Source organism: Haemorhous mexicanus, chromosome Z, assembly GCF_027477595.1.
Source record: "Haemorhous mexicanus isolate bHaeMex1 chromosome Z, bHaeMex1.pri, whole genome shotgun sequence".
NCBI lineage: Eukaryota > Metazoa > Chordata > Aves > Passeriformes > Fringillidae > Haemorhous > Haemorhous mexicanus.
This window is the reverse complement of record NC_082381.1, coordinates 59,912,771-59,939,771: the sequence shown is the minus strand read 5'-3', so window position 1 is coordinate 59,939,771 and position 27,001 is coordinate 59,912,771. Positions and strand designations below refer to the sequence as shown.

At 35.9% G+C, this 27,001-nt stretch overlaps 1 protein-coding gene across 1 annotated transcript in view; it reads right to left on the bottom strand.

The window, feature by feature from the left end:
* The window catches only part of PTPRD (protein tyrosine phosphatase receptor type D), a 368,121-nt gene that overhangs the window by 269,969 nt on the left and 71,151 nt on the right, over positions 1-27,001 (bottom strand). The window contains exon 2 of the mRNA XM_059874048.1: positions 15,721-15,888. Coding sequence (XP_059730031.1) covers positions 15,721-15,805 — 85 coding nt within the window. The 5' untranslated portion in view covers positions 15,806-15,888. The remainder of the gene's footprint in view (positions 1-15,720; positions 15,889-27,001) is intronic.

Genomic DNA, 27,001 nt, shown 5'->3' with positions numbered 1-27,001 from the left:
CTGAAAACAAACCTGATTTGAAATGAAAATTTGTTTTGCCTGACATTCAGTAGGAAAATATACACTCACTTTCCTGTTTTTCCCCCCACTATTAGAATAAGTCCAACTGAACTCACATTTTTTGAAGTTACATAGTAAGTGATACCAATTTTTTAATCTATAGGTTTTCAACACAGATACTTGAGAAAGTAAAACAGTAAAGCACTGTTTGCATGGTAGGCATTTTGATTTAATGGACTTCCAACAACCTAGTTAAAAACTTAGTGTTGGTATGTACTGAGCATGTGCAAGAGTCTTATTTTTTTAAACGATATCTAGTTAATTTTATAACTTTTATTTTAAATATACTAAGTTTATTTGCCAATGATTTATTTAATGCCTCTGGAACTCTAATGGAGTGTTTCACACAGTGCAAATTTAGAGGAAGATGCAAGTCCTGGACTCTGTAATTTAAACAGGATTTTTCCAACTGATTTTATTTGTGCAGCATTTCACCCACACACTGAAGAGCACTGATTATATAGACTACTAAAGGTGTATTTATGAAAAGAGAGATTATATCTTTGGTGGAAATAAATACTAGGTTTCTTAGACCTCAATCACACAGTTCTTTATGCTATAAGTAGCATAAACCTACAGCGTGTAGAATTTGAAAGGACAGACTGGTTTTGTATGTTACCCATCTCTCCTACTTGTCTTCTTCCCTCATGGTTGCATATAGTTGTGCTAACACCTTCAGGTTTTGGTTTGCTTTCCATTGTGAATACTGTGATGTTCACATTTTTTATGCAAAAGAAAATGAATCAATTATTAACATGCCAATTTTTCTCTCCTTCTTTGTTGTGTTATGGAAATACAGTATTTTTGATAGTAAAAGGCACATCATTCTTATACCTATTTTTATAAAATTAGTAGGCTTAATAATACTTTACACTTACACAGGCAACAGCAAAATACAACATAAAAATTATTAGGGGCACATCAAATCTTGAGAGTGCCTAGTCCAGAACCTGACTGAGACCGGGTAAGCTGCAGAACCTTTCCCAGGGTCGTGCTTTCTTCAGTTTTAAGTATCTCCAAAAATGGGGACTCAAACACTTTTGACCTACTCCAGTGCTCAGTTAGTCTGGGAATAACTGGAGTAATGACAACAACAACAACAGCATAACAACCAGTAACAATTATAAAAATGTCTTATGTTTTAAAAGTGCTTCATGAGCCTCTTGGGCTGTCAAGTAGGGTTCTCTGAGAAGGCTACAGCTTTCATATCTTCACCCTCTACCATCAGGTACATTTATATATTCACAGATATCATCTGACTCAGCTGTCTTATATCGGTCCAAGCTGTCCTAGCTCTCAATTTCTCTTTGTATGATAGTATTTCAATTCCAGCACTGCCTTTGTTGGCTTTTAATGAACTCACTCCAGCATGTCTCTTTCTCTTCTACTGAGGAGCCTAACGTTGAACCCAACAGTCCAGATGCACCTGACCATGCCTGAGTCAAAGAGAAGGATCACCTCATTCCTGAAAAATGTTGGCCTTTTTACTGCAAGGACACATCACTGATTTATGGTCAACTTTTGGTCAACCAGAACTCCCTGAACTTTTATCTCAGACTGCTTCTTTCAGCTGGTCAGCCTCCAGTTTGCCAGGGGCTGATCCTTCCCAGATACAAGGCTTGCCACTTGCCTCTCTTCCACTTCATGAGGTTCCTGTAAGCCCATGTCTCCATCCTGCCTAGGTCCCCTGAATCATTATCTTGTGAAGAGTTTTGATAAAATACCTTACAAAGCAACACAAATTTAGGATATTCTCTATTTTCATTTTATTTTCCTAATGAACCCAAGCACAAATGTCACTCTTAAGTATATACAAGTGAATTCCTGAGGAAATGCAAAAAAAAGGTAACAATGAATAATCAGACACAGATTAACAGAACACTTGTCAGATTTTAGAAGTAAGTGCTTTACATAGTAATTTCCAGGAGAGAATCATAGAATCATAAAGGTTGGAAAAGACACCTAAGAAAAGTGAAATCAACAATTAATCCAACACCGCCAATCCACCATATAAGATATTCCTACGCACTACAACGACACAACTTTTAAATATTTCCAGGGATGATGAACTAACCACTTCCCTGGGCAGCCTGTTAGAGTGCTTCATAACTCTTTTGGTGAAGGAATTTTTCCTAGTATCCTAGATATCTTGCTTGACATAAAATTGCCAACTGTCAAATAAGCCTGATAAATCAGCCACTGCCAGTGATGTAGTTTTAAAAAGATGTCTATTTTGATTCAGTTTTAGCTAATCAGCATGAGCTGAAGAGTAGTTTTAGCAATACTAGCTCATTTAGTATTCGCTGATGCAGTATTAGCTACTGAAGTGCCAATACTGAAGCTCATTAAATTACTGGAAAAAAATTCACATTTTTGATATTGGCATGCAGGCTTAACATTACAGCTGAGAATAAGGACAGGTCAATGTCCAACCTGGTATCATTAAAGCAAAATATTAACCATCCTTTATCCAAAATATTTTTATTGAAATACACATCCACAAAAGAAATCCTACAAAAACCATGAGCAATGAAAAATAATTGTTGAAAAAGTCAGTCAGATCTTTACAACAAGTTTGAGTTACATAGTTCATTGTCCAGCTTTAATAGCTATAGTCAGCTTGGTATTGTCTTTCATTTTTCACTGAGGTGACGCACCTAAGATGCAGTTTGTCTGAAAGTACAATGAATAGGTGAGGTTAACCCTTTCCCGGTGCTGTTTGTGCTGCACTTAGAGGGCTGTGCAGCGACCTCATGCCTTTTGACAGCACAAACACCACAAATGAAGAGCTGTATGAAGAACTGAAATAGCAGGTCTCAGGGGATCAAGAAAGAAAGCACTAAGCTTTACTGTTTGCTAGTAAGGAGTAAGTGCCAATCATTTAATGATTTAATTACTGAGACTAATTAAGATAAGGCACAACAGCAAGACTACAATCCACAAAACAGGGGTTTTTCAAAACTCACAGTTTTTAGGCTAGGATCCTGAGAACTATATTTTTCTTACAGGTAGTTTGGGTGAAGGCAGTGCTACTTCACCACGAGAAAAATTGCAAAAGAATCAATGAAACATAGATGTCGCATTAAAATGTAAGTATTCAGTAAAGAAAAAACCCCCAAACTTTGTCAGAATAGCAACCCTTCAGATCCCACTGTCTAGTAAATTGGGGTAATATGGCACATTTTAGCAAAATGAAGATTCTTAAAATTCTTTGCAGAGATGGAATGTCATTTTTTAAAAAGCAGCATACCTGTGCACAATTACAGTCCCTTTTGAAAAGGTCTGTATAGTCTAGACAGATAGAAAATTAGAGTTTGGCTTCCATTTTATGTCATTAATTAGTGGTTACGTTTCCTTCATTGAAAGTACTGAAAGATCAGCAGATAATAAGTCTTGTCTGACTGCTTGTCTGATTGTACAACACAGATACTATTGAAAGGATCTTTGTGATTTTTTGGAAACAATTTGGTCAAATAAAAGATCAAAAATCAGAAAGCATGTTCAATTGAGTATGAGGAAAACAAAGTTCCTACTGCTTAAACTTTAGGTTGTAATATTCCTTTTCTGACCTATAATGAGTTTCTGCAATTCACATGAAATTTCTTTGATGAATTTTTCAGTCTATTATTTCCACATGGGTGCTCCTGCTTTGTTTCTACTTAGTGATGCATGACTGACAACATTTCTGGACCAGATTCCAAGGATACTTATGAAAACTGGTGTGTATTTTTCACATAAAGAAAGAAGTGGGGAAGCTAGCATGAGGAAAGATAAAGAGAGCTGAAGGGGAAAAGGGATGCATAGGAAGAGACACAAATGGTAAATGAAGAACACAGGAAATATTAATTGTTTCACTAAGAGTGTGAGGCCCACGGATATTCACAGCAGAGCTGAAAAATCAGGCACCCTTTGGTGCCAAAGAACATGTAGTGGTGAAGTTCAGGCCTGGCATGCTGCTGGTCTTTTCAAGTGCACAGCAATCCTTCTGCATTCCACTCAGACCAGATAAAGAATACCTCCTGACAGCAAAAGGCATGCCTTCTCCAAGCAGGAAACAACCCCCCCCAACTCCAGTCAGAACGCACTCCAGCTTTGCCTGAAGAAAACTGGGACACAGACTGTAAGAGGTAACTCACCTAGCAGAGAAGGTGTAGGGACAATTGTTGCCCTAAAGGTCCCAGGATTTGGAGCTGGGTACTCAGATTGTGAAAAACAAAAAGAAGACTATTGGAGAATAAACACTATTTTTAGACCATGGATTCTTCAAACTTTGTGCAACTTAGAGTATTTTGGCAGAAAAAGGAAAATGCATTAACTACGAGAGAAATTTTGCACCCTCCTTTAAAAGCTTTTAAATTAGGAGCATTTAGAGATATATACTTCAGTAGTGACATAAATTACCCTAAAATCCAATTTACAGTTAAATGGTATTTGTGATTTAATTTCTTATCCACCTTTACATCATTTTTATGTTAAATGTCTTTTCTGGACCGTGTCAGCATTCTAAAGAGAAAAGAAATTATTAAAGGAATACAAATTCCCCTCCAGAATGCACAGTAGTGTAATTTACTTATGTTAAAGAAAACATTAGTGTTGCAATCAGAAATTAATATCAAGAAAATATTTTTCAGAGCTTAAAACCATTTCTAAAGCTTCAATATCAAAACATTTGAGTATAATTGAATATTGTATGAAATATTTCCTTCTTGTTTTTCTGAATCAGTTCTTTGAAACAAATTTCAGTAGCCTTCTAAAAGCATCAGTCTTTGGGATACCATTGAGATTCCAGTGCCTGTAGCAACACTATACAGTCAAAGACAAGACCTTTGTTTGTAATTGTGCATTACCTGCCCTGCACTTTCTTACCAATATTCTCCCAAATGGCAAGGAGTGCTTGACTATCTTTGTCACTTCTTTTCCCTAAAAAAATCCCAAAGAAACAACCAACCAAACAAACAAAAACCCAAACAAACAAAAATCCAAACAAACAAACAACAAACCAAACTGAAACTTTATTAAAATTTACCTGCAATGTCTAAATATACTTGATTAGGCACTACAAAAAAAGATTATTAATTTATCTCCTGAAAGTCAGCTTTAGATAGGGTACTTGGATGACTCCAGTGAAAAAACATAAGATGCAATATTCCTTGGAATCTGATAGTCTCAGTATAGACCCTTCTCTTGCCCACAATCAGATGTCTAACAAATATGATTTTTGAGACTGATCTACGCACAGTGAGATAGCAGCCCTTACGGTTTCAAGGTATCTACAGCTCAATGAGTTCTGATGACTTGCAGTTGCAATTTTATGTTCTGTTCACAACCTAAGAAGCAAACAGTAAACCCGAAAGAAAATACTAATATGGAATTAGAAAAAATTGTCTTGATAAAAGAATAATTGCAAGGGCCACACACTGACACACTAAAAACTGAGAGGTGTAAATTTGGTCATCCTTTTTATTCTCACTGATCCTTCAAAATGCTTTCTTTGTAAAGTGAAAAGACATGACAGATCTATTAACATCAAAGAAATACAAACTCTTGATCTTCAGGCTCTCAGAGTAGTGTGCCTTTCCCCCCAGGGTTAAAATGTATTTTGCAATAAGACACTGAGCCATACACTCATAGATAAGGAAAAAGATAGATACTAAAGACTTAGAAGATCTGCTCAATGGCAGAAATGAGTATTAATTAACAAAGGCACCTATAAATTCTCACTTAAGTGCACATGTTAGAGAGGAACCCATATAAAAATACCAGTCTATATCATACTAAAGAAGAAACAATGTTTGGGGCATTCTAGACAAAAGGTGTATTTTTGTCTAGAAAGGAAAAGGTAAACAAATCTTGCTGTGCTTGAGGATCTGAAATAATTTGGCTTGAATTCTAATGCTTTCATATAAATAAAATCCACAAATTCTATCCAAATTCTGCATTTCAAAATCAAATAAGCAAATTCAAAGCCAAGGGTAGCTAAAACTCCTGTTTAGCATCCATTCACACATTTGCATTTCTTCAGAAGGAAAAAACAAAACAGAAATTTGAAAGAGTACTGGTAATGCATTTATTAGTATTTGAAGTTATACATAAAGGAGAAGAAATGCTCCCTTTCTTTTATTTTTCGTATCCTATTTTTTATGCACAAAAAATCCAGAAGGATTTATGATCAGGTTTCTCAAAACTGTTAATATACAACTTACCTAAATTGAGATCAATTATGAATTGTCTCAAGGTTCTCAAGACACCAAAGGCGCTCCTGCTCTGTGTGGGTACTGAGCTGCTGTCAAATGGTGTATAGCTGAGAAAAATTTTCTAGAGACTTTCTGCCATGGGAAAATCCCTCAGATTCTTCATGTAAATTTAAAGCTATTTTTAACATACTCATGTTATCCACATTCATACTTATGAGTCGCCAAAGCACTTCGTTTCACTGATTTATTTTTACAAGTCTACAATGCTTGATAAAAAATAACACTGAGCTGCTATGTAGAATGCAAATAATCGATCCAAGAGAATCATGTTTAGTTAGCTTAAAATTTTAACACATCTTTAGTAACAAATTTATCTTCAATTAGTGCACTGCCAAATTATTTTAAAGGAATCTAAATTAATTTCTTATGCAACATTTATTTTAAACCAACTATATATTGGTAATACTTTTAAGGCAATCTATTTCCATTTGATTTCAAAATCTGTACTTAAGAGTAGATACATTGTCATTTTCCTAAGATGCTGTGGGACCTTTCTAGATTCCAGTTTACCTCCAGTTTTTAGAATGCATACATCTTTAGATGCTACAACCTTTAAGTCACTTTCATCAGACCACAGATATTGAAAAAGGTCAGTGAACATGTTAACACTTCTTCACATTAAGAGTATGTCTGAAGCTGAAAGTTTATAAAAGAGGGAAAAAAGGTGACTAGGCTTTCCCACTAATGTACTTCATCTGTGAATGGTAAAGCTTTAAAACTCATTCTGTAAAATAACTAACCCTATATCTCCTGCTCCAAATCAACATATACAAAAACACATGAACTCAGAGCTGGCATATATGTGAGCTCTGCTATTGGTAACACTAAGATTGTAATTTTCCAAAATTATGAACAGCATTTGCATAAATGCTTGCCTTAGCCTCCAATTTCCCTTCCTTTTTAATATGTTATAATATATAGATATAATAATTGTGATAGAATTGTGACCTAGTGTGATAAAAGAATCTCCAGATTTTCTGGAACAGTTAGTGTCAATGAACACAATGCAAAATGCATGTTGAAACCATACATATTTCTGAGTGTAAGATGACAGCAAATGCCTTATTAGGACACACTAAGTCTTGTTGTCTGCTATCACGTCTCCATGTCAAGACAACGTGCTACATATGGGCACATTACCCTGGGCAATTTTTGAGGTCCATTCACTTCATACGCATTAACAACTTTAACAATGGCATTCCTGTCTGTTCTTTTTGTATTAATTTATGGACCTCCTGTCCATGGATTTTTAAAGTTTTTTTACAACTATAAATACTGTCTGCCTCAACAAAAATGAACAGTAATTTCCCTTTCTTAACTGCTTTTAATAACTCTTCTACTAAAATCCCCAAACTCCACAGTTGTATTATTATTGAGTAGATGGATACCCATTGTGTTTTCATTCTCACCTCTGCCCCCATAATTTTGCTGACCTTAGCCATAATCCCCCCAACCCACTTCTGCCAACTTTCCTTGAAACTCAAAGAGTCTCAGCCTCCTCAGTCGCTTCTCACATGGCAGCTGTCCCACCCTCTGGACCATTTTAGCTGTCATTGAAAGCATTTTATGTAACTCAGTTGTGTTTTCTTGAGATAGGTGTATGAGCCTGTATTCTAGCACGCAAGACACAGGTACACTAAGGTTTATATAATTTCCAATGATTTCCACCTCTTCCTAATTCCCCAGGTAGAATTACTCATAGGTTTAAAACTAGGTTTTTACATTAAAAAAAAAGAAACAAATGGATTGTCTTCATCACTTCTGTAATAAGTCTAGCACCTTGCGTACTCTCTATGAAATGCATAAAATCTGCATCTGAGAATATTTAGATATACAGTAGGAAACTGACATTTAAGCACACTGTTTCAACAGATATAATGTAATTGACGACAATCAGCCAATAATTAGCATTAAACTCAAATTTATTGAGCAAAGCTCTCTATTACAATTGCTACATTCTGAGAAGAAAATACGTATCCACCCGCTAAAATAAGCCTTCAGTTTTATTAAAAATTATTACCAAAGATGATAAAAGTATTTTCCAAGTCCTGAATCTCTGTTTTTCTCCTCCCTGCATTTTCTCCAGTTTGTCAGAAACCACTGAGAAACTTCCATGCATTACTGGCCTCACTATGCCCTTATCTGTAAGCTTAATTTGCCTTTTTATTCACATTCATTCTACCTTTGTTTTTCAATCAAAAAGTTTTGGACTCTATACCTCATCTTAACACAAAAAATCTTTCACATACACAAAAATCCTTGTTTATTTGCAAAATATTTACAATTAGAGTGACTATGAACTCATTGTTGCTGATTAAATGTGTGCTTTTTTACTAGAACAGGAGACCAACTGACTACTTCTCTTTTCAGTCCAGACATCACCTGCCCATATTCTCTACAATTATTTTACACACTGAAGTGTACGTGACACTCTTGGATGAAAAAAACGACACAGGTGGAACTTTCCTGGAAATGCCCACAGCTAATTACCTCACTGCCAAAAAAAATTTCTTATCACTTTCCCTTATTGTTTCTGCCTCCTTCTTCACAATTCCATGTATTAAAATAAAATCAACGGCAGTAGAAGCTCTCTTCCATCCATATACTGGTACTGAAGTAGAAAGCACAGAAAGCTTTACAAAGCAAATTAAAAATCAGTTTCTTAGGAAAAAATAGAACACAACTCTACCCACTTAGATTTCACAAAGACATATAGATGAAGAATTTATATCCCAACAGAACAAATTTTAAACTTCAATTGAATTCTCTTCCTGAAAAAAGCCTTATTGGGAAAAGGCTTTCAGTATTTATGTTTTGAAGGAACTCAAGAATGTCTTATGCATTGTGAAATTCTGTTCTTTGCTACTACTTTGCACAGCAAGACCATGTCCAAAGGGTTTACAGTCATGCTCCAGAATTTCTTGTAAACTGAAATGACCATATGCCACACATTTTCAATTTTTTGTTTACTACTAAATTTATGTTTATTAAAAGACATCTTAATTGTCTTTTGTCAATATATTCTCAATTATGCAACATGAAGTTTGCAATCAACAGACAAAATTCTACAATCAGGTTTTTCATAGCATGTACCTTACAGTTTTCTGTAATCCAGTGAAAGCCACAGTAGCAATCTGTACACAACTTGATGTTTAAACCTATTTTATAGCAATTTAAAGTCAAGGTGGAACTTTGTTCTCCACATAAATTCCTTTAGAAGGAAGCTGTCAAAATAAACGAGCAACTTTCAAATTAATTTGTATTATCAAAAATTTATTTAAAATATTGTGCACATCCACAAGAATTTGAAAGGATTAAATTAATAAATATTAGCCTAATTATTTTGAACAAATACGGGTTCAAGCAGACACTGATTAAGCCAGAATCATTCTATCCATACGTTATTTTGGTGGGAGGGTATTTACTGAAAGACAGGGTGGAAAAAAGTGAATGCTGACTCTTCTATACATATCCAGATATTTTTCATTTTCTAAAAGTGTTGTCAGAAATTCACTACTGGAACAGATGCTGCTACTCAACATTTTATCTCCATTTCAGCCAGTGAGAGTTAAGCTTCAGACAGGGGGTAAAAATACTGTAAAACACAACAGCAGTTGCTGTGCTGTATGAATACACCCTAAAAAAAAAAAAAAAAAAAAAATCTAAAATTTCTCTACCAGTGTTTCTTCTTCCTTTTTCCCTAAGAGCCTTCCTACATTGAGACTATGATATGTACCATTAGTAAACTTTTGAAGTATGCAGACATATTCTTAAGCAATCTAGCAGACACACTGGAATTCACTGCCAATTCTGACAGAGGAATATTAATGACTCACATTCCTTTATCTGCCAGTGGTCATTACTGATGCTGCAGGGAATTACACAGTGAGATAACTACCCATACTGTAGTTTCTCCAAAAACACTTGCTGTTAACAGATAACATTAATCTTAATCATGTGGGTTTGTCCAACACTGTATGGCCATTAACATACATTTCTCATATCTAGATTTTTGGGTGTCTGGGAAGATTTGAGACCCTGAATTTTCTGACCCTGGTTTTATACGTACTCAAAAAAAATCAAAAGATAAAGGCTTTTTTTTACTTGGGGAACTTCACTGCCTCCACAGTCAGACACAGGCAAAGTTGCCAGGGTTTAATGCTTCTCAGATTCCCAAGCTTGCAACTCAGCTCTGCTCAGTGCTCTGCTTTAGGGGGGTAGGGGCTTACAAGTACCTGAAGTAACAACAGCTCTGAAAACAGCACTAAACAGCTCTGAAAGAGACACAGCAACAATCTTCAGAGCACCAGAGATGTAGATAGAAAAATGTTCAGAAGAACCATTCTGTAATTTTCTTCAATTCGTTCTGAAGTTCAAAACCCTAATGATTTAATCCTGAATCTACACTTTGCAAAACAAAATCTTAAATTTTGTTCATATTACATAAATCTCTTGTTCATATTACATTTCAAAATGTTTTCTTATGTATAGTTTTACAGAGATAACCAAAACATATTCTTTAAATTATTTAAACTGAAAAATTTTATTCCTCAAGCAAATCACAATTTTGCTGTTGGTAATTTACACCAGGTTAAATAGATATGGTGGTAGTTATGGCTATGGCTGGAACTGACTTTTTCAAATTTGTATTATTGTAAGGATTTGAAAAATAGGGGTTGGATAAACCCTGGCTCATGCAAACAGCTTTATTACCTGTAGTTTCTGCAGCTAAGTCAGTATGTTTGGAATGATGGCATAATATTTTCATTTTCCTTGACTCTTAATCTCAACTATCACATTTATTCCAAAGCTGTCACTTTGCTGCAGAGCAAATGAATGCATCTGGAGTAGCTCGGTATGACTAACTGCCCCACTTTCCCCTTAAACTAAAACTTTAACTGATGGGTGATTTACTTGACATATGTAATATCATATTTAACAAGCCCAACATAAAATTACTCTTGCAACAGTATATAATTATTTTCATCAAATCAACTGAAAAATGTCCTAGGGTTGGGCTGAAGAGAAGATACCAAAATTCCTGGGGAAAAAAAAAAAATATAAAAGAAAATTGGAAGCTTTTTTCCCCAAAAAAAAAATCCCCACCTTATAGTTCAAGTCTCTTGAATACATCACCATTATTAAAAAAAAAAAAAGAGCAATATAATCAAAGGGCTGTATCTTACATACAGTACATGCTATCAGCACTAATAAAAAGACAAATGATACTGTAAAAATTTACCAATAACAGAAAGATTTTATCTTTAATTTTTTTTTGACTGCCCATACTTGAAGGCAATCAATTTCAATTGAAATTACCTCTTAAAATATACTGGAGTTTAAATCCAATTTACTCTGAAAAAATTCACTAACTATCAAAAGTGCATGTACAAAAAAGTAATTTCCAGATTGGGCTTCATTGCATATAGTGTTTATGAACTTATTCTGAAACAGTGGGGTTTGGGGTTTTTTACTGTGAACCATGTATGTCCACCTGTAAGACTGACTGTAACAGTACTCCTTTCTGTAATTTAATCACTTTGAAAGATCTATTGGGTAGTTTACACACAAGTGCTTAGAGAGAAGAAAATTCAGTATGGACTGCAATAATGTGTTCCAAATAGTAGAAGCACATAAAAAGTTTTTAAAGAGAAAGAGTGGTATAAGCAGGGAAAAACACACATATTCCTTAAAAGCAAAATTTATTAAAAAATAGGAAAAAAAATACAGGAAAAAATGGTTTCACCAATCCTAAATAACTGCCTTTACATCCTATTAAACAAGAATTTGTCTCAATTACCCCAACATCTGTTATAAGTAATCACTGTCCTGTCAGAACTGATCCTGGCCTAGAGATGATGATATGATGGTACAGTGGTTCCCTGCAGGATGGTAACTGTCATAACATGCATTAGAAGCCAAAGAACAAGCAAAGCATTATTCATATTTCTAACAATTGGGAATAGAAGCAATATACAACAAATGCATTGTTTTTAGTAAGTATTTCTGTTTGCCTTTTTACAATAAGCTGCAAACACTTCTAATGAAGGAAAAGAGAATTTTTCTTCTCTTCTAAAACAGCATCTCTACAAAAGTAAGAAAAGAAAAATGTCAGAGCAGAAGCTATGTAAACAAGAATGAAGGAAAAGCACTAAACAGACAAAGTTACTGCAGAGAATTAATGCAGCAGTTAATGCAGCAGTTAATTCTGAAATGCTGGTGTGGTAAGGCCTTTCTCAGTGTGGAAAAGGAACAGGAAGCACAAGAATCAACTCAATTACTGAAAAGCAGGATGAAGATTATCTGCAGAAAAATATTTGATTCTACTAATAGAAATTAAACTACAGGAATTTTCAAAACCTGGAATACTAGGAAAGACCAGGAATTACACTTAAGAAGGAATTTCTCTTTCCTATATTTCTTTGATCTCAGTGGTTAAGTGAGCTCAGCGACCCTTGGCAAGGTCAGAAACACATAATAATGTACCATATTTGATAGTTTTAAAAGAAACATGTTATGTAGGAATCTCTGAAACATTTATGCATCTCATTATTAAAGAGATGAACCTGCATAAAGCTTCTGGATAGTTACTGTTCTGTCAGTTCATTTAAATGAACACGAAAAAACCCAGTACTTATGACAAACAAAGCTATATTACTAATATCTCAGGAGCTGTGGTGAAGCATTACCATCTACACCACATCCCACCCAATGAAAAACACTGTAGACTAGCAGATTGCTGCTCCCCAATAAAGACTAATGAACTAAAGTACTTTCTTTCTTCAGTGAAAATGTGCTTTACTCCTTCTTAGTGTGCACTGAACCTACAAATACCAAACATAAAAGAAGACATCTAAAAAATACTCATAATATTTGAGATTTTTCACTTCTTGTATTTACAAGTATCACATCATATTTACTAACATCAAAAGGTAAAAACAGCAAAGGTAGTTTTGCAACCTTTTAATTTTGCTTACTTTTCCTAGTCAATGTAGATTTAGTTTCTGGATTAAGAGTAAGAATCAAATCTAGTTTGCACATATACTTGTTGACACAGTACATTTATCACCCCACACAAACACATTTCAGAGTGTGGGGTGTTTCACAATGGTGAAGAGAAACTAAGGAATCTCATTCCCTCACTCTCAATGGTGAAGGCTGTATGTAAACCCAAAAGTACTGAGGACTACCACTGGAAACCAGTTCAGTAGAGCATTACGCTGGCTTGCTACTTGGTGCTACCAATCCCCCACATGGTGATCAGACAGTGAGACTGGAAGAGCATGAGCTCCTTACCCATTTACAACTACTCTAGAAAGTGTACAATGTAGTGTCAATGTTTAGATATATCTTCTCTTCTGCAGTGCCTTGATGTTAGCAACAGGAGAATAATGGCAAAATAAAAAAAAAAAAAAGGAAAGCATAGTCTTTACACAGTGACAGAGAAAAAAATGACAATTTTTCTTGTTCCCTTTGTCTCATCTTCTGTGTCCTCTTCCCATTAAAATGAAGTAACGTGGTCCTGCCACTTTCTGTGAAGAATTTCAAGAAAAGCACTAGGGCAAAGTAGGGTATGGGGCCCTTCTAGAAAGAGCAAGACAAAACAGGAGCAAGAGTACGTGCAGAGGCAGAGGGCAGAGAAACTCCAGCACAGCAGGAACTTTTCTTCAGGCAAGGAGGACTAATCCTGGATGAAGACACACCTTTCCATGTATCTGCATACCTAATGCTCACAGATGCTGTCCTATCTCACCCAGACCATAAAATAACTACGTCTGTGGAGATTCAATGTGTGTCCTAGTGTGTGTAAGATAAAATGTGACTATACCGTGACCCTCAAAGAAAAAAGCAAAATAGAAGAACATTAACTTAACATTCACAGTATAAATGCAATATTAAACGGAGTCACATCAACATATATATGACAAACAATTTAATTAATGCCATATAATGTATACCATTTGCATATATATATATAATTATTTAAGCAACCTAAATTCTTGAAAATCATGATCTCACAAAAAACTAATCTCTGTGCTTCTTATAACTTTTAAAATAGGTGGAATACTACAACTGGTAAATTGTCCAACATATGGGCCCACTTCCCAATTAATTATTTGCTGGCTAAAGTGTTAAAATGTCCTTGGCTTCACCTTAGACACAATCATCCCAGCTGGTCATTATCTAACTGGAAAGGGGCCAAAGAATCTCAGCTGTCAGTACACAACAAACATGTATGTTTTGTCCTTTTTTCTTCCATTTACTTCACTTTCACAGATCTGCACTTAAAAAAAGGAAAGCTTATTATGCATGAAACGGAAAAATTTTGGTATCTCTTTTACTGCTGTGACTCCATATACCTGGAGTGCAGGTGATAAGTGGGCGATTAAGAACTCTTCGGCATGCATTTATTGAAAACTGATTCATCTATCCTCACTAAAGCTGATTCTATTACTGTGGTTCTACTTAATTTACCACGTGTGAAAAAACACATAAGTCTTCTAAAGACAGAGCTGAAACAAAGTTATTGATTGGTCATGTGTCTGCATGGAGTCAGAAGCTAGTAGAAAAGTAGGAAAATATCCCTCAATGAAGTGAATGTTAGCAGTCAGCTTGTAGCCAGTGTTAACAATAAGCTTGCAGTAAACCTGCAAATCAACAGGTGGAAAGCAAATGGCTTTTCTCATTTGTACATTACTTGTGGAAGAAGTCAAAGGACAGCTGGGAGAAGGAACACATGTAAACAAGGCAGACCTAATGATTTCCTAATTAAAAAGAAGATATTATCTTTCCATTAATAGATAACCTAATTGACCAAACTCAAGCAGTTTCCCCTCAGTACAAGTAAACATAGGTGCCTTTCCTCACTGAATTGTCACATGTTTAGGCCAGCCACTAAGCTGTCAGTTCTGCTTGATTTGTTTGGATACTGTACTCTGCGACAGCTGTCGGAAATAATGCATTAGAACAGCTGTTGTAGCACTTACAAAGGGACAGGAATTTTAATTGGACTGGATATTAATTGGGAAGGGGATGTCTATTTTTTTTTTTTAAATCAAAGTTAAGACAGAAATGTTCAAAGAATGACAGACATCTTTAAGATATTTGACCAATGTCTGGTGAGCAAGGTTGGTCTTTGTTTTGACTGTGTAACTTTGTGACAGTGGTCATCACCATCTTACATGAACCACTCCATGCTTAAGAAAAGGGGCATTAAGAAGAAGAAACAGTAAGGAAGTTGCATAAACAATCTTTTTCAAATACTGGTTGTGATCTAGAGAGGACCTCAAAGTTTTTGAAGAAGCACTCAAAAGGAAACTCATTCTGAGATTCTTAGTAACTACCAGCTGAAAACAAAACTATTCATGGTGGCCAAGACCTAAGCATAAGTGAATAATAAGCTTACTTTCAGCATCAGCGTAGAGCAGCAAGCACAGGAGCACCACCACTGGCCTGACTACGTGCATCATCCGACAGCTTGGCACCAGCATGCTTTGGCAGCCTTGTTCTCACTGGCTTAGAAGCCACTGCGAGTCTGTCCAGTCTGAAATTTCAGATGAAGTATTTTCAGAGCCTGTGAAAAGATAAAAAGACAATTAGCAAAAATAGACTAAAGTTTTTATTTTCTTATTTTTTATGAATTCACAATTTGAGGCAAAACAATTTTAACAGACAGAAGGGTAAGGCAGAAAGGGGAAGAAACATAATTAATTTCAAGCTACTGGTATATACAAGAAGATCCAAGAGACAGTATATGTTAGCACTGTTACAATGCATTTCTTAGTGTACTTTTACCACATAATCAAGCAACTGTCACATCCTGAATCTTTAGTTAGAACTATAGCATGTCCTAAACCAAAGAAACTAGTATGATGAGGCTTAAGACATCACTGGAACTCATGTTGCAAGAAGGTAATCAAAGCAGCTTAGATATACATAACAAATCCGTATGCCAACAGGGAGTTGATGCCCTGGCATATGGTAAGAATAACACCACAAACTCTACTTCAGAACGTATTATTAACATATTGCACTGTTCAGCAACTTTCAAAGGTTAAAATTCCTGTTATGATTTCCTGCACATATCTGAATTATGCCAAATAGAAAAACAGAAATCTGGCATTGAATAAAAAGCTGAGATCTCAATTAAATCCATCTAATTTATTACAATGTGCAGTTGAATATGATACACTGGTAGAACCACAGCTCAAGTACCCAACTTGAAAAAACAGTGTTTTATCCTTGTACAAATATGCCACAATAACAGAAATTAAGGAATACAAAAATATTTTTCCTCCTCCGTCACGAAATACTAGAGATATCCCTAAGCAGTGTGACATTAGCACTAAAACAATATGACATGCAATTATACTTTCTGAAGGATCAGCAACATATAGGCTTTGTTAAGTTTGATTCTACCTTCTTCATTACCACACAAGTGGCTTCCATGCAGTCAAGATAAAAACCAAGAGGGCAGAGAAAAAAGTATACTAATTATTATTCCACTAACTAGATCTTACAGTTTTGTGGGTGGCATAAAGAGCCTATTTTCAGTACAGAGAAACACTCAAAAGAATTTACTCAAGGAAGAAAAGACATGAGCAGCTGGTAGAAATCTACACTATGTTACAAATCTCTTTTGTAAAACTATCTTTTGAATCAGCTACTGCTACAAAAAATACAAGCCTAAGAAATCTTCATAGGCAAAATGCTAAAGGCACCAGCTCTCCCCTTTCATCGCTACCATCTTCATGCCAGCATTTCAAATGACAGCAAAGTCCATGAGACACCAGTCCTGTCGGACTCAATTTGTGTCTGTGCAAGCGTATCAGAACCAACTGCTGTGTAATGATTCCAATACTATCACAAAGATGGAGATGCATGAAATGTACTTTCAAGGAAAAGGTTATTTTTATTTTGCTTCTTCTGGAATGCAGGAGTTACAGGGGAGCCCTGAACTATCTCTACAGGCAGCTCACTTAAGAGCAAAACTATCTTTTCATTAATACACAGCCATAGTGGCTGATGTGTGAAGGTGAACAGAGAAATGTGGTGGGTACTAAGTACTCCCTTACTCCTTTAAGGGACAGAAGCAGAGAGGAAACAATACTGATAATCAATAAAGGGAGTGGCAAGGGGGGGAATGGTGACCACAAAGGTACTTGTATTCCACAACAGTTTTTTTATTGGGGCACTGGGGCACATTATTTTCATACATTTCAAGCACTCCCATCAAAATATTAAATGTGGTGGCAAACAGGATAAACATTACTGTCTGCTTGGGGAAAAGAGAAATTTTAAAAACTTTATGGTCCTGATATATGAACATGCACTCATCCTCTACAAGCTGTCTGCAAATGAAGGGATGTATCACAAAACCTGGCAAAAAAAAGGTTGAGATTTTTTTTTCTTTTTTTTTTTTTTTCCTTTTAATGAAACCTCATTCCATTCTCTCATTCTAAATGCACATACAACCACTTGGGAATACAGCACTCTGTGTCTGCTCTGAAGGTAATATTCATTATCACTCAGGTCATAAAAAGAAAGCCCTCAGTACTCCCTTTCTTTCACATTTCCCAGAGTCATGGCTTTAGCTAACCTGATGAACACATCAAGGTTTCCAGGACACTCTGTGCTTGTTGTTTGCTCTCCCTTTTTACCTGCTTAGGCCTTCAAGCAAACTTCCAGTATTCTAGCTAGGGAAACATAAGCACTAGACTAAAGATGGTGGTTGTTTTTTCTTTGAAGTTGAAGATACACTTGTCAATGGAGGCATGCAGGAGATGGGCTGGCAACATAGAGAGAAGCAAGTCAAGAGATATTCAGTAATATCAAGGCTCTCCACAAAAGTCTGCTTTACCCACAAGGAAAACAATCTTCAGACCCTACTACTGACAACTGTACCAACAATGACATCATATCACGTGGTATACAGGCTTATTTGTAAAAACTAACATGAAGATGCAATTGCTTATAAGGACTAAATGACATTACCAAGACAACTACTAGCTTCCACACCAAGCCACCTCAGTAGTCCAAAGTGAAAGACTCATCTAAAGCATTATTATTTTTAAAATTAAATTAGGTTCCTTTCCTTTTCTGTTTCCTCCTGATGATGGTTTGTAACATTCTGAGTGGGGTGTCAAAGACGGTGAAAATACAAACAGCATTTGCAGCACCAGGTTACACTAGCTTTGTCATCAGAGGAACAATACTTGCCTTGCAGAATTAATCCTGGGTGAGGTACTCACTTAGAAGCCCCTGTTACAACATTTACATTGCACCAGGGCAGAAAGATGGGGTTTCTCCTTGGCAGATGATCACAATAACTAAAGACAGGTCAACAGTTCTTTGGAAAAAAATTCTCTTTATGAAGCTTTAATAAATGCTGTTATTATTTTAAATTAAGTGCTGTATAGTTGCAGTATTAAATAATCAAAAATGACACTTCCAATATTCCTATTTCAAATGACTCTTTCAATATCTCTAAAAGAGCTATCCATAAAACTAGGTAATACATCTAACAATAACACACAAGTAAGTAAGAGGATAGATTTTCCCTGATTAACAGTATCTATTAATAGGATCAGTAAAAGTGCAGATGTGCAGCTCTCCAGAGTGTTCAATGCAGAGACAAAAAAGAATTCTCCTCAGCAGGAGCACTGCAGTGGATAGTACCAGGGCATTGGCACGTGCACCAATTATCCTCAAAAGGATCAGCTGGGTGAATGAAACATCTCAACCCTGAAATGCTTCCCTGGAGCCTGTTTACTTTGGTAGCAAAAATAATCTTTTAGGTACTACCATGGTACTCACAAGATGGCTCCTGTTCCAAGACAGCTATAGGAAATGCATACCTGGGGGCAAATTTTAGAAACAAAACAAAACAAAAAGTAAACACTGTTTTGTTTTTTTTTTTATCAGCTTGTTTTTCCATGCCGGAATGGAAATTTAAATGCTTGCTGACACAGAAATTCAGCTCAGCAGGGAAGAGTTGTCAGAAAAGCCTTGAACATGGACAAAAAAGAACTCATAACACAAGTAGGGAGCCACATTGACAAAAATAATGAAGCAAACAGTAACTTATAAAATTTTGGAAGAAAGGGATTATGAAGGGATGAGAGTTCATTTGTGCTGCAAACAGAATTTCTGGTTCAACTTTTCTGAAGTGTTAAATTGTTCAGAGATATGACTTTAGTTCACAGTCATTTCTGGTTTGTCCCAAGGACTTCCCATAGAAACCCTGTATATTTCCCCATAGGAAAGTAACCTTATATTGAAAAAAAAACCAAACACAAACAAACAAACAAAACCATAAAAAACAACAAAAACCAAAACAAAACCAAAAAAACCCCACCAAAAAAGGTGATTCTCTAAGAAAACATGGAAGCAAAGATTAAAACAGAAGACAGTGCTGAAATTCTGTTTTACATTTCATTCATCACATCCACAATCCTGAATTACACCCATTTCCAAGCCACAGATTTTTAATACCATGGAAATGGAAGAGAAGAAATACAAAATATGAATTTAAAATAGTCCAAGAACTAGTGATGGAAAGGGTGCAAATACTTCCTGTATTTGCATATCAATCATGACCCCTCCTTAAAAATAAAATGAAAAAAATTAATGGAAAAATCTTGGCTGCAAAAACCTAACTGACAGCTGAATCATTACCAGAAAGAATAGAAAATAATGCATAAAATTAATTCTCATAAGCTCTTTAATCAAAATCAATTCAGAAACACCTCTGGCTAAAACAATGTCTTTTAAAGAGAATTAAATTTATTTTCCAAAGCAATAAGGGCAACTGGCAAAAGCAGAAGTTACACATTTTGCTTGCTCTTTTATTGATTGAACATGATAAATGTTTTCATAGTCGATCTGCTGGAAAAGTTCCATGTTTCATTATGCTTTTATTTTTAAAAAATCCAAAATACAAACACATGATTAAGGAAATTTGAAGGACAGCTGTGGTGAGTGTTCAAAAGTTTAGTCTTATCTGTCCCTGGATAACAATTCACCCTAATGCTTCTCTGTCACCACTGAATTTCTCTGTTACAGTTATTCCAAGATGAATGAGCACCCATCCTAAAGCAGTAAGTTTCTGGTGCCATGCAAGCATTTGAACTATCTAGCATTTGAATATCACTATAAAAGCACAAATGAGTTGCAAGGCTAGGTGGCATTTTGCCCGTATAAAATAATTTATCAATCTGATTCTACATTGTAATTCTATTTTAAACTTCAACAAAGATTCCTCTGTTACCATGAAAAACAGAGTAGATTTTCTGGTAACTGACCAAATAGATTAAATTGTTTAGTGAATAAATCAACTCACCAACAGCAAGGTATCTTGAAATCGTATCACTGGGATGTTTTTCTCATATAGGAAGTGGTTAAAGGTTTCTGGATTTTTGTAAGCAAAAAACCAGAATCTTAAACCATACAGAGAAAACCTTGCCTAGCCTCATGTTTATACAGCTTCAGTTCCATTCTAAATCATGGATTAAAATACCAAGCTGACAGGTGTCTCAATGCTTACCAATTTCCGCTGTCTTAGTCACTTTTTCAGATCATAAGAACTTTTCTTATGCAGAACATGATGCAGAAACAAATAATTAGAACACTGCCTAACTTCTTAACTTGGTGCCTCTAAATAATGGATCAAGAAAAAAACTTTGTGATGGCAATGGCTGAAGTGCTGAGCTGGAAACAGTCTTGCTAGATGAGAAAAGCATACCATGTTATCTGTCTATGGATATTAAAGCTATGTAATATTGAGAATCTATGGAAATATCTTAAACCATGTCACAAAGCCACAGACATTAAGCAGACAAATGAAACATCTTCCACTAAGACTGACTTCTTGCTGAATAAACACAAACTCTGACAATCTCCCAGTCTTGACTCCTGTAAATTACTTGCATACATTAACCCTGAAATATTCCAGCTATGACTTTGCACGTGTGAGCAATTAAAGAAAGCTAACTCTATTCTGACACTTGCTAAAATAAAAATCAACAAACCTACAAAAAAAACCCCCAAACAAACCAAAAACAAACAAAAACCCAAAACAAAAACCCCAAACCAAGTAAACAAAAGAGAAAGGAAGAAAGACATTAAAAAAAAAAAAAAAAGAAACAAAACAAAACAAGCATCCAAGAAGACAGAAAGATAGACAGAGAGACAGAAAAGGGGAAAAAGAGCAGCAGCTTACAAAAAAAAAAAAAAAAAAAAAAAAGGCTAAAGTAAGTATTTAGGCTATGCTGTTATTTTACTCTTTCTTCAGCCACTGAAGAGAAACAAGATGAAATCTAAACTAAGGTGTCCAGAATCACCAGGTCACTCACTAATGGTGTCCTCCAGGGATCAATATTGGGCATGTCCCATTCTACAGCTTTACTGATGATTCGGATGAGGGGGTCGAACACACCCTTAGTAAATTCACAGACAACTTGGGTGTGTGATTGTCGACTGTGGATCTGCTGGAGGGCAGTAAGGCTCTGCAGAGGGATCTGGACAGGCTGGATCATGGGCCAAGGCCAGTGCTGTGAGGTCCAACAAAGCCCAGTGCTGGGTCCTGCCATTGGGTCACAGCAGCCCCAGGCAGTGCCACAGGCTGGGGCAGAGTGGCTGCAAAGCTGCCCACAGGAAAAGGGCCTGGGGGTGCTGGTGACAGCAGCTGAACATGAGCCAGCAGTGCCCAGGTGGCCAAGAAGGCCAATGGCATCCTGGCCTGTACCTGCAACAGTGTGGCCAGCAGGAGCAGGGCAGGGATTGTCCCTTATACTCAGCACTGGTAAGGCCACACCTCAAATCCTGTGCTCAGTTCTGGGCCCCTCAGTACAAGAAAGACATTGAGGTGCTGGAACGCGTCCAGAGAAGGGCAACAGAGCTGGGGAAGTGTCTGGAGGACAAGTCCTTCGAAGAGCAGCTGAGGGAGCTGGGGGTGTTCAGCCTGGAGAAAGGGAGGCTCAGGGCAGACCTTACTGTCTCTAAACTGCCTGACAGGAGGGTGCAGCCAGGTGGGGAATCAGGCTCTTCTCAACACAGCAAGTATAAACTGTCTTGAGCTGTGCAAGGGGAGATTTTGAATGGATACTAGGAAAAATTTCCTCACTGAACTGAATCCATACTAAGGTGATTCTAGACACCTTAGTATGGATTTCAGGCTAAGGATTGGAACAGTCTTCCTTGGGAAGCTGGTTGAGTTGCCAGGCCAGGAGATACTCAGAAGACTTGGAAACATAGTGATGATTAGGGACATGGTTTAATAATGGACTTAGTGCTACATTAACAGTTGGGCTCAATCTCAAATGTCTTTTCCAACATAAGTTGTTCTGGATCCTATGATTACATTAATTGTTTCCTCTGAAATTTGGTTTAAGAACAATACAATGACTGTGTTTATGCAAAAACATTTACAGACTGATTTTTGTCTTGTTTGCCTCAAAATAACAAAATGTGAAAGAACGTATCATTAGTACTAGGGTATTTGCCATACACAGTTTGTCAGTCTTTGACTGTCTGTTACACTACTCAAACAACACTGCAATTGTGCAGCTACCACCTCTACGAAATGGCTAAATCTATGAGTATGTGAGCCACATACAAAAACATTCTTAGAGCCACTGTGCCACATACCACATACTCATCAGACACTCCCAGGAAAAGGGTCTCCAACACCAGCTTCCAAGCATATACTCCCAGCAGTCTTAGAAAAAAACAAAACTACCAAGAGCAGCTAGCATCTACCATGAGCAGCTCAGTTTTCAGATCACAGAGGCAGCATCTGTGGCTTGCTTCCTCACAGAGCAGGGTATGTGGATGACCTAGCAACAAGAATGATTCTGCAGCTCCACTGCTGTGCACATGACACAGACATGTTAATATTGCATATATCTAAACAGACATCTTTCAGGAGCATTTTGCCCTTCCTGTATTTTTTTCAGCAGGGTTATTGCAAAAAATTCAGGTTATTCTTCGCCTTTAGGATCAGGCATGGTTGAAGCATACCAGGTATCATAGATACTAAGACAAAACTAGAAATATATTTGCAAGTTTGTAGCTAAGAATTCAAATATAACTTCAGTATTACAATGTATTTTTTCTCCATTCTCTGCAATTTCTTTTTTAATGGCTTTTCTTTTTCCTTTTCACTTAATGGTTTTGTTCCAAAACTATCCAATATACTTGAAGGCTAATCAGATTGAAGCATGACTGACTGAGACAGTGAATTTGCAGTACACACAGGACAGCAATCCAGCTGCAGCTAGTTTAGCCTGACTGCACTTTATTATAATGTTGCTGATGGCAATACAATTGTATTAGAGGAAGAGATGGAGAGCTGAAATGGTTATTTTTCAAAAGTAGTTGGCATTATAAAATTATTTGGTAATAAAAGACAAAAACTTCCTGAAGCCATAAAAGCACTATGCATTTCCCATCCTAAGACATGGCATAATTGTGCATGGTTGTTCACAGGTCTTCTTTTGGAAAAAAGATGACAACTGCAAAGTGTAAAATGCATGTTTTACTACAGTCAGAGAAAAAGAAAAAATAATGGTATAAACTCTGAGAAAGAGAGTTAAAAGGCAAAAACAACCTACAGATATTTTATTGCTGCAATTTCCTTATTAAGGAAAGTACCAAGTGAATTGGTATACTATTAGACACCAAACTAATGTCATAATATTGACAAGCCAGTTTGATACCAAATGAAATTATGAAATCATCAGCCAGACAGCATGATTCATAGCATGTTTTTCATTACAGACCTCATTAACTACTATAGATTTATTTGTAATAAGAAGAAATGAGTGGCTTAGTAGGGCCACTTGAACTGGCGTTTCAGGTGCTTCATAGAACCTCTCCCTCAATCCTCCTCAAATGGGAAGTGAGAACCAGAAAGTTTAATCCTCTTGTATTTGATCTGGTGAAAGCCAACTGAGATCAACAAAAGATTTCCTCTGTGAAACCTGTTACTGAACTTTAAACAACCTGAGACTGTACAAAGCATTAACCAGTACACATGCACTCCTTTCTCATTTTTGACTTTAAGATTTTCTCTGCATTTTTACGATGCAGCTCCCATACCCAGAGCTTTCATTCATTGCCTGTTTTGTGCAGGCAACTTGGCACTCACATGTCTTAGCTACAAGAACATGACAATAAAAAAAAAAATCCCTCTTAGGCCTGTGGTTCATCCTCTTACAACTCTGTTAGAGACTACTAAACTAGATTAAAATGCATTATATATTTTCCATCTATTCTTCACTGGGTTTATGTTCTTCTCAGGAAACATTTCAGCAAGAATGTTTCAAATCTAAGTCTTGCCACAGCTTCTCAAGCACTCATCTTTTTTGGGTTGATGATATTAATGAAAAACTAACTGTGAGTTCATTCGTACAAATATGCTGGCCTTAGCAACAAGCTGGTAATTTTTAACATAGGTGTGAATTGCATACTGACATTGCGTAACCTTCACCTTCTTTTGCAGCATCTTTTGTCAGTTTTCAGTATGAAAATAAGAGCATGTGCTACCACCCAAATGAACATTATTTTCTCATTATTTTCATGAGAAAAACTAAATCTAAACTCTACTGTATACAGCTGTGGAAATATCTCTGCAACTTATACACCACATATACCAAGAGTATATTGTGACAAGGCTAGGACATGCCACAATGTTATAGAGTGAGGACACATTTACCAAAAACTGTTTTTCCACACATATACTAGAGCAGTTTTATCCTGCTAAAGAACTTCCTGCATACCAATCGTTCATATATATGCTCAATTATCTCTCTCACTGCTTATGAACATGACACAGTTTCTGAAACAAGCAATCTGTTGCCTTTTCTTTCATAAATGAGCAAGAAAAATCAGAGAAAGAAATATTACAGTAGATTAAATTGGTGAAATAACCAACTGCAGGCACTACTCATAGTTTATCTTCTAAATGAACAGTAAAAAGTCATAAAAAAGAAACAGACTGAAGATATGACACAAAAGGAAGGTTATTATCCTAGTCATGTTTGTCACCTTTCATAAAAAATACATAGATGAGGAAACAAAGAAGATGGTGTCTTAGATTACAGCCCCTGTCATTCAGATTTTTAGTATCTTTCATAATCTCAGCATAAGAAGGAATAAAAAATACAGATATAAGCTAAAACAATACACTTTGCATCCAGTAAAGCAAATGTTTAAGAATATACACAAATACACACTTGGTACACAGAAACGCACACACAATTACAAAAATAGCTGATCTGCAGAGTTCAAATTGGTATGAAAAGACAGAAGTAGAAGAGATAACTTCTCTGCCTTTCAGACGTGCATCATACATAAAGGCTTCCAGGACTTCTTCATTTTCCCTCTGCTTTCAGCTTTTTCTTTTCCAGAATTTCTAGATGGGAAGTAGTAATCAGTGAACATACTGCTATGAGATTCAAACTAAATAAAGAGTTTTTCCTTCAGCAACACAATACTTCCTTATTAGCCATGATGAAATTAAACTAATGAACTAATTCAAGTGGAGAACTAGTTTCCTTACTAAACCAACTGAGAAAATATTGAGTCTAATGAAATATTAAAAAGTTCATACAGGTGGCTTTTAAAAAAACATTTTAGAATTTTAACCTCACATTCTGTAAAAAATACCACAGACTGGCATTTCAGAAGTAGACAGTAACTTTAAGCCTTTAGACAGTCACATTAAAGTATTTCAGGACTTTTACAGACTAAGCTTACATTAATTCTCTTTTTAGAACATGAAACAAAACTATTTCTAATACTTTGAGGAAACATGCCATATAATATTACTGTCCATTAGCATAATTAGCATCCATGTGACCACAACACAGCTTCCCAAATACAAGCAGAAAAATGTTTATGTTCTTTCTTCCCCAGAAAAATGTCACCCAGGTGACACTCAAATTCCACATGAAACACAAGGTTGTGACTGCCAGTCTTTTGTCGATATCCTAAGGCTGTACAGATTAAACTATGAATGAGGGCTGTGGGAACTCAAGGCTCTAATTTTCCTCTGGAATTTTATCTCACAGAGATAAAATCTCTATGACAAATTTTAGCGAGTGCTGCAAATAATATGTTAAATAATTTAAAAACAAAATATAATATAACCTAGAAAGACAATTCCAGTTTTGGCTTCATTTTCCTACAATCATCAGTTTTAACTAAAAATCTGGCTAGATGAATGAAAACTTTTTTTTTTTTTTTAATCAGTTCATGCTGGTTATTTATACTAATAAAAAAGCACTATTTTTCAACACATCTAAAAGCTAGAAGATTAGCATAATGTTCTATTTGGAACACTGCAAGGCTCTTGTGGGAGTTTCATCTTTCACAACAGAAATGCATGAGCAACTATTATAAACCCAGTAAAGTTTCTGCAGCATTTCTGCTATAACTGATATGTCTCTGTGTGTCTGTGCTGTCCCAGAAGTATTGTTCTGGATTGATTAGCATCTTTATAATGAAATGCTCGATTACAACTTTGAAATAGATAATTATAAAGGCAGGGTGTATTTTTCAGGTAGGGATTTTGATTTTTTTTTTTAATTATCAATGCATAAAAGACAGCTGCAGAAGTTCTGACTGCACTGTCGCCTCTTTGGAAAGAAACTACATTTTGTTGCTCTCACTGTGCATAAGTTAAA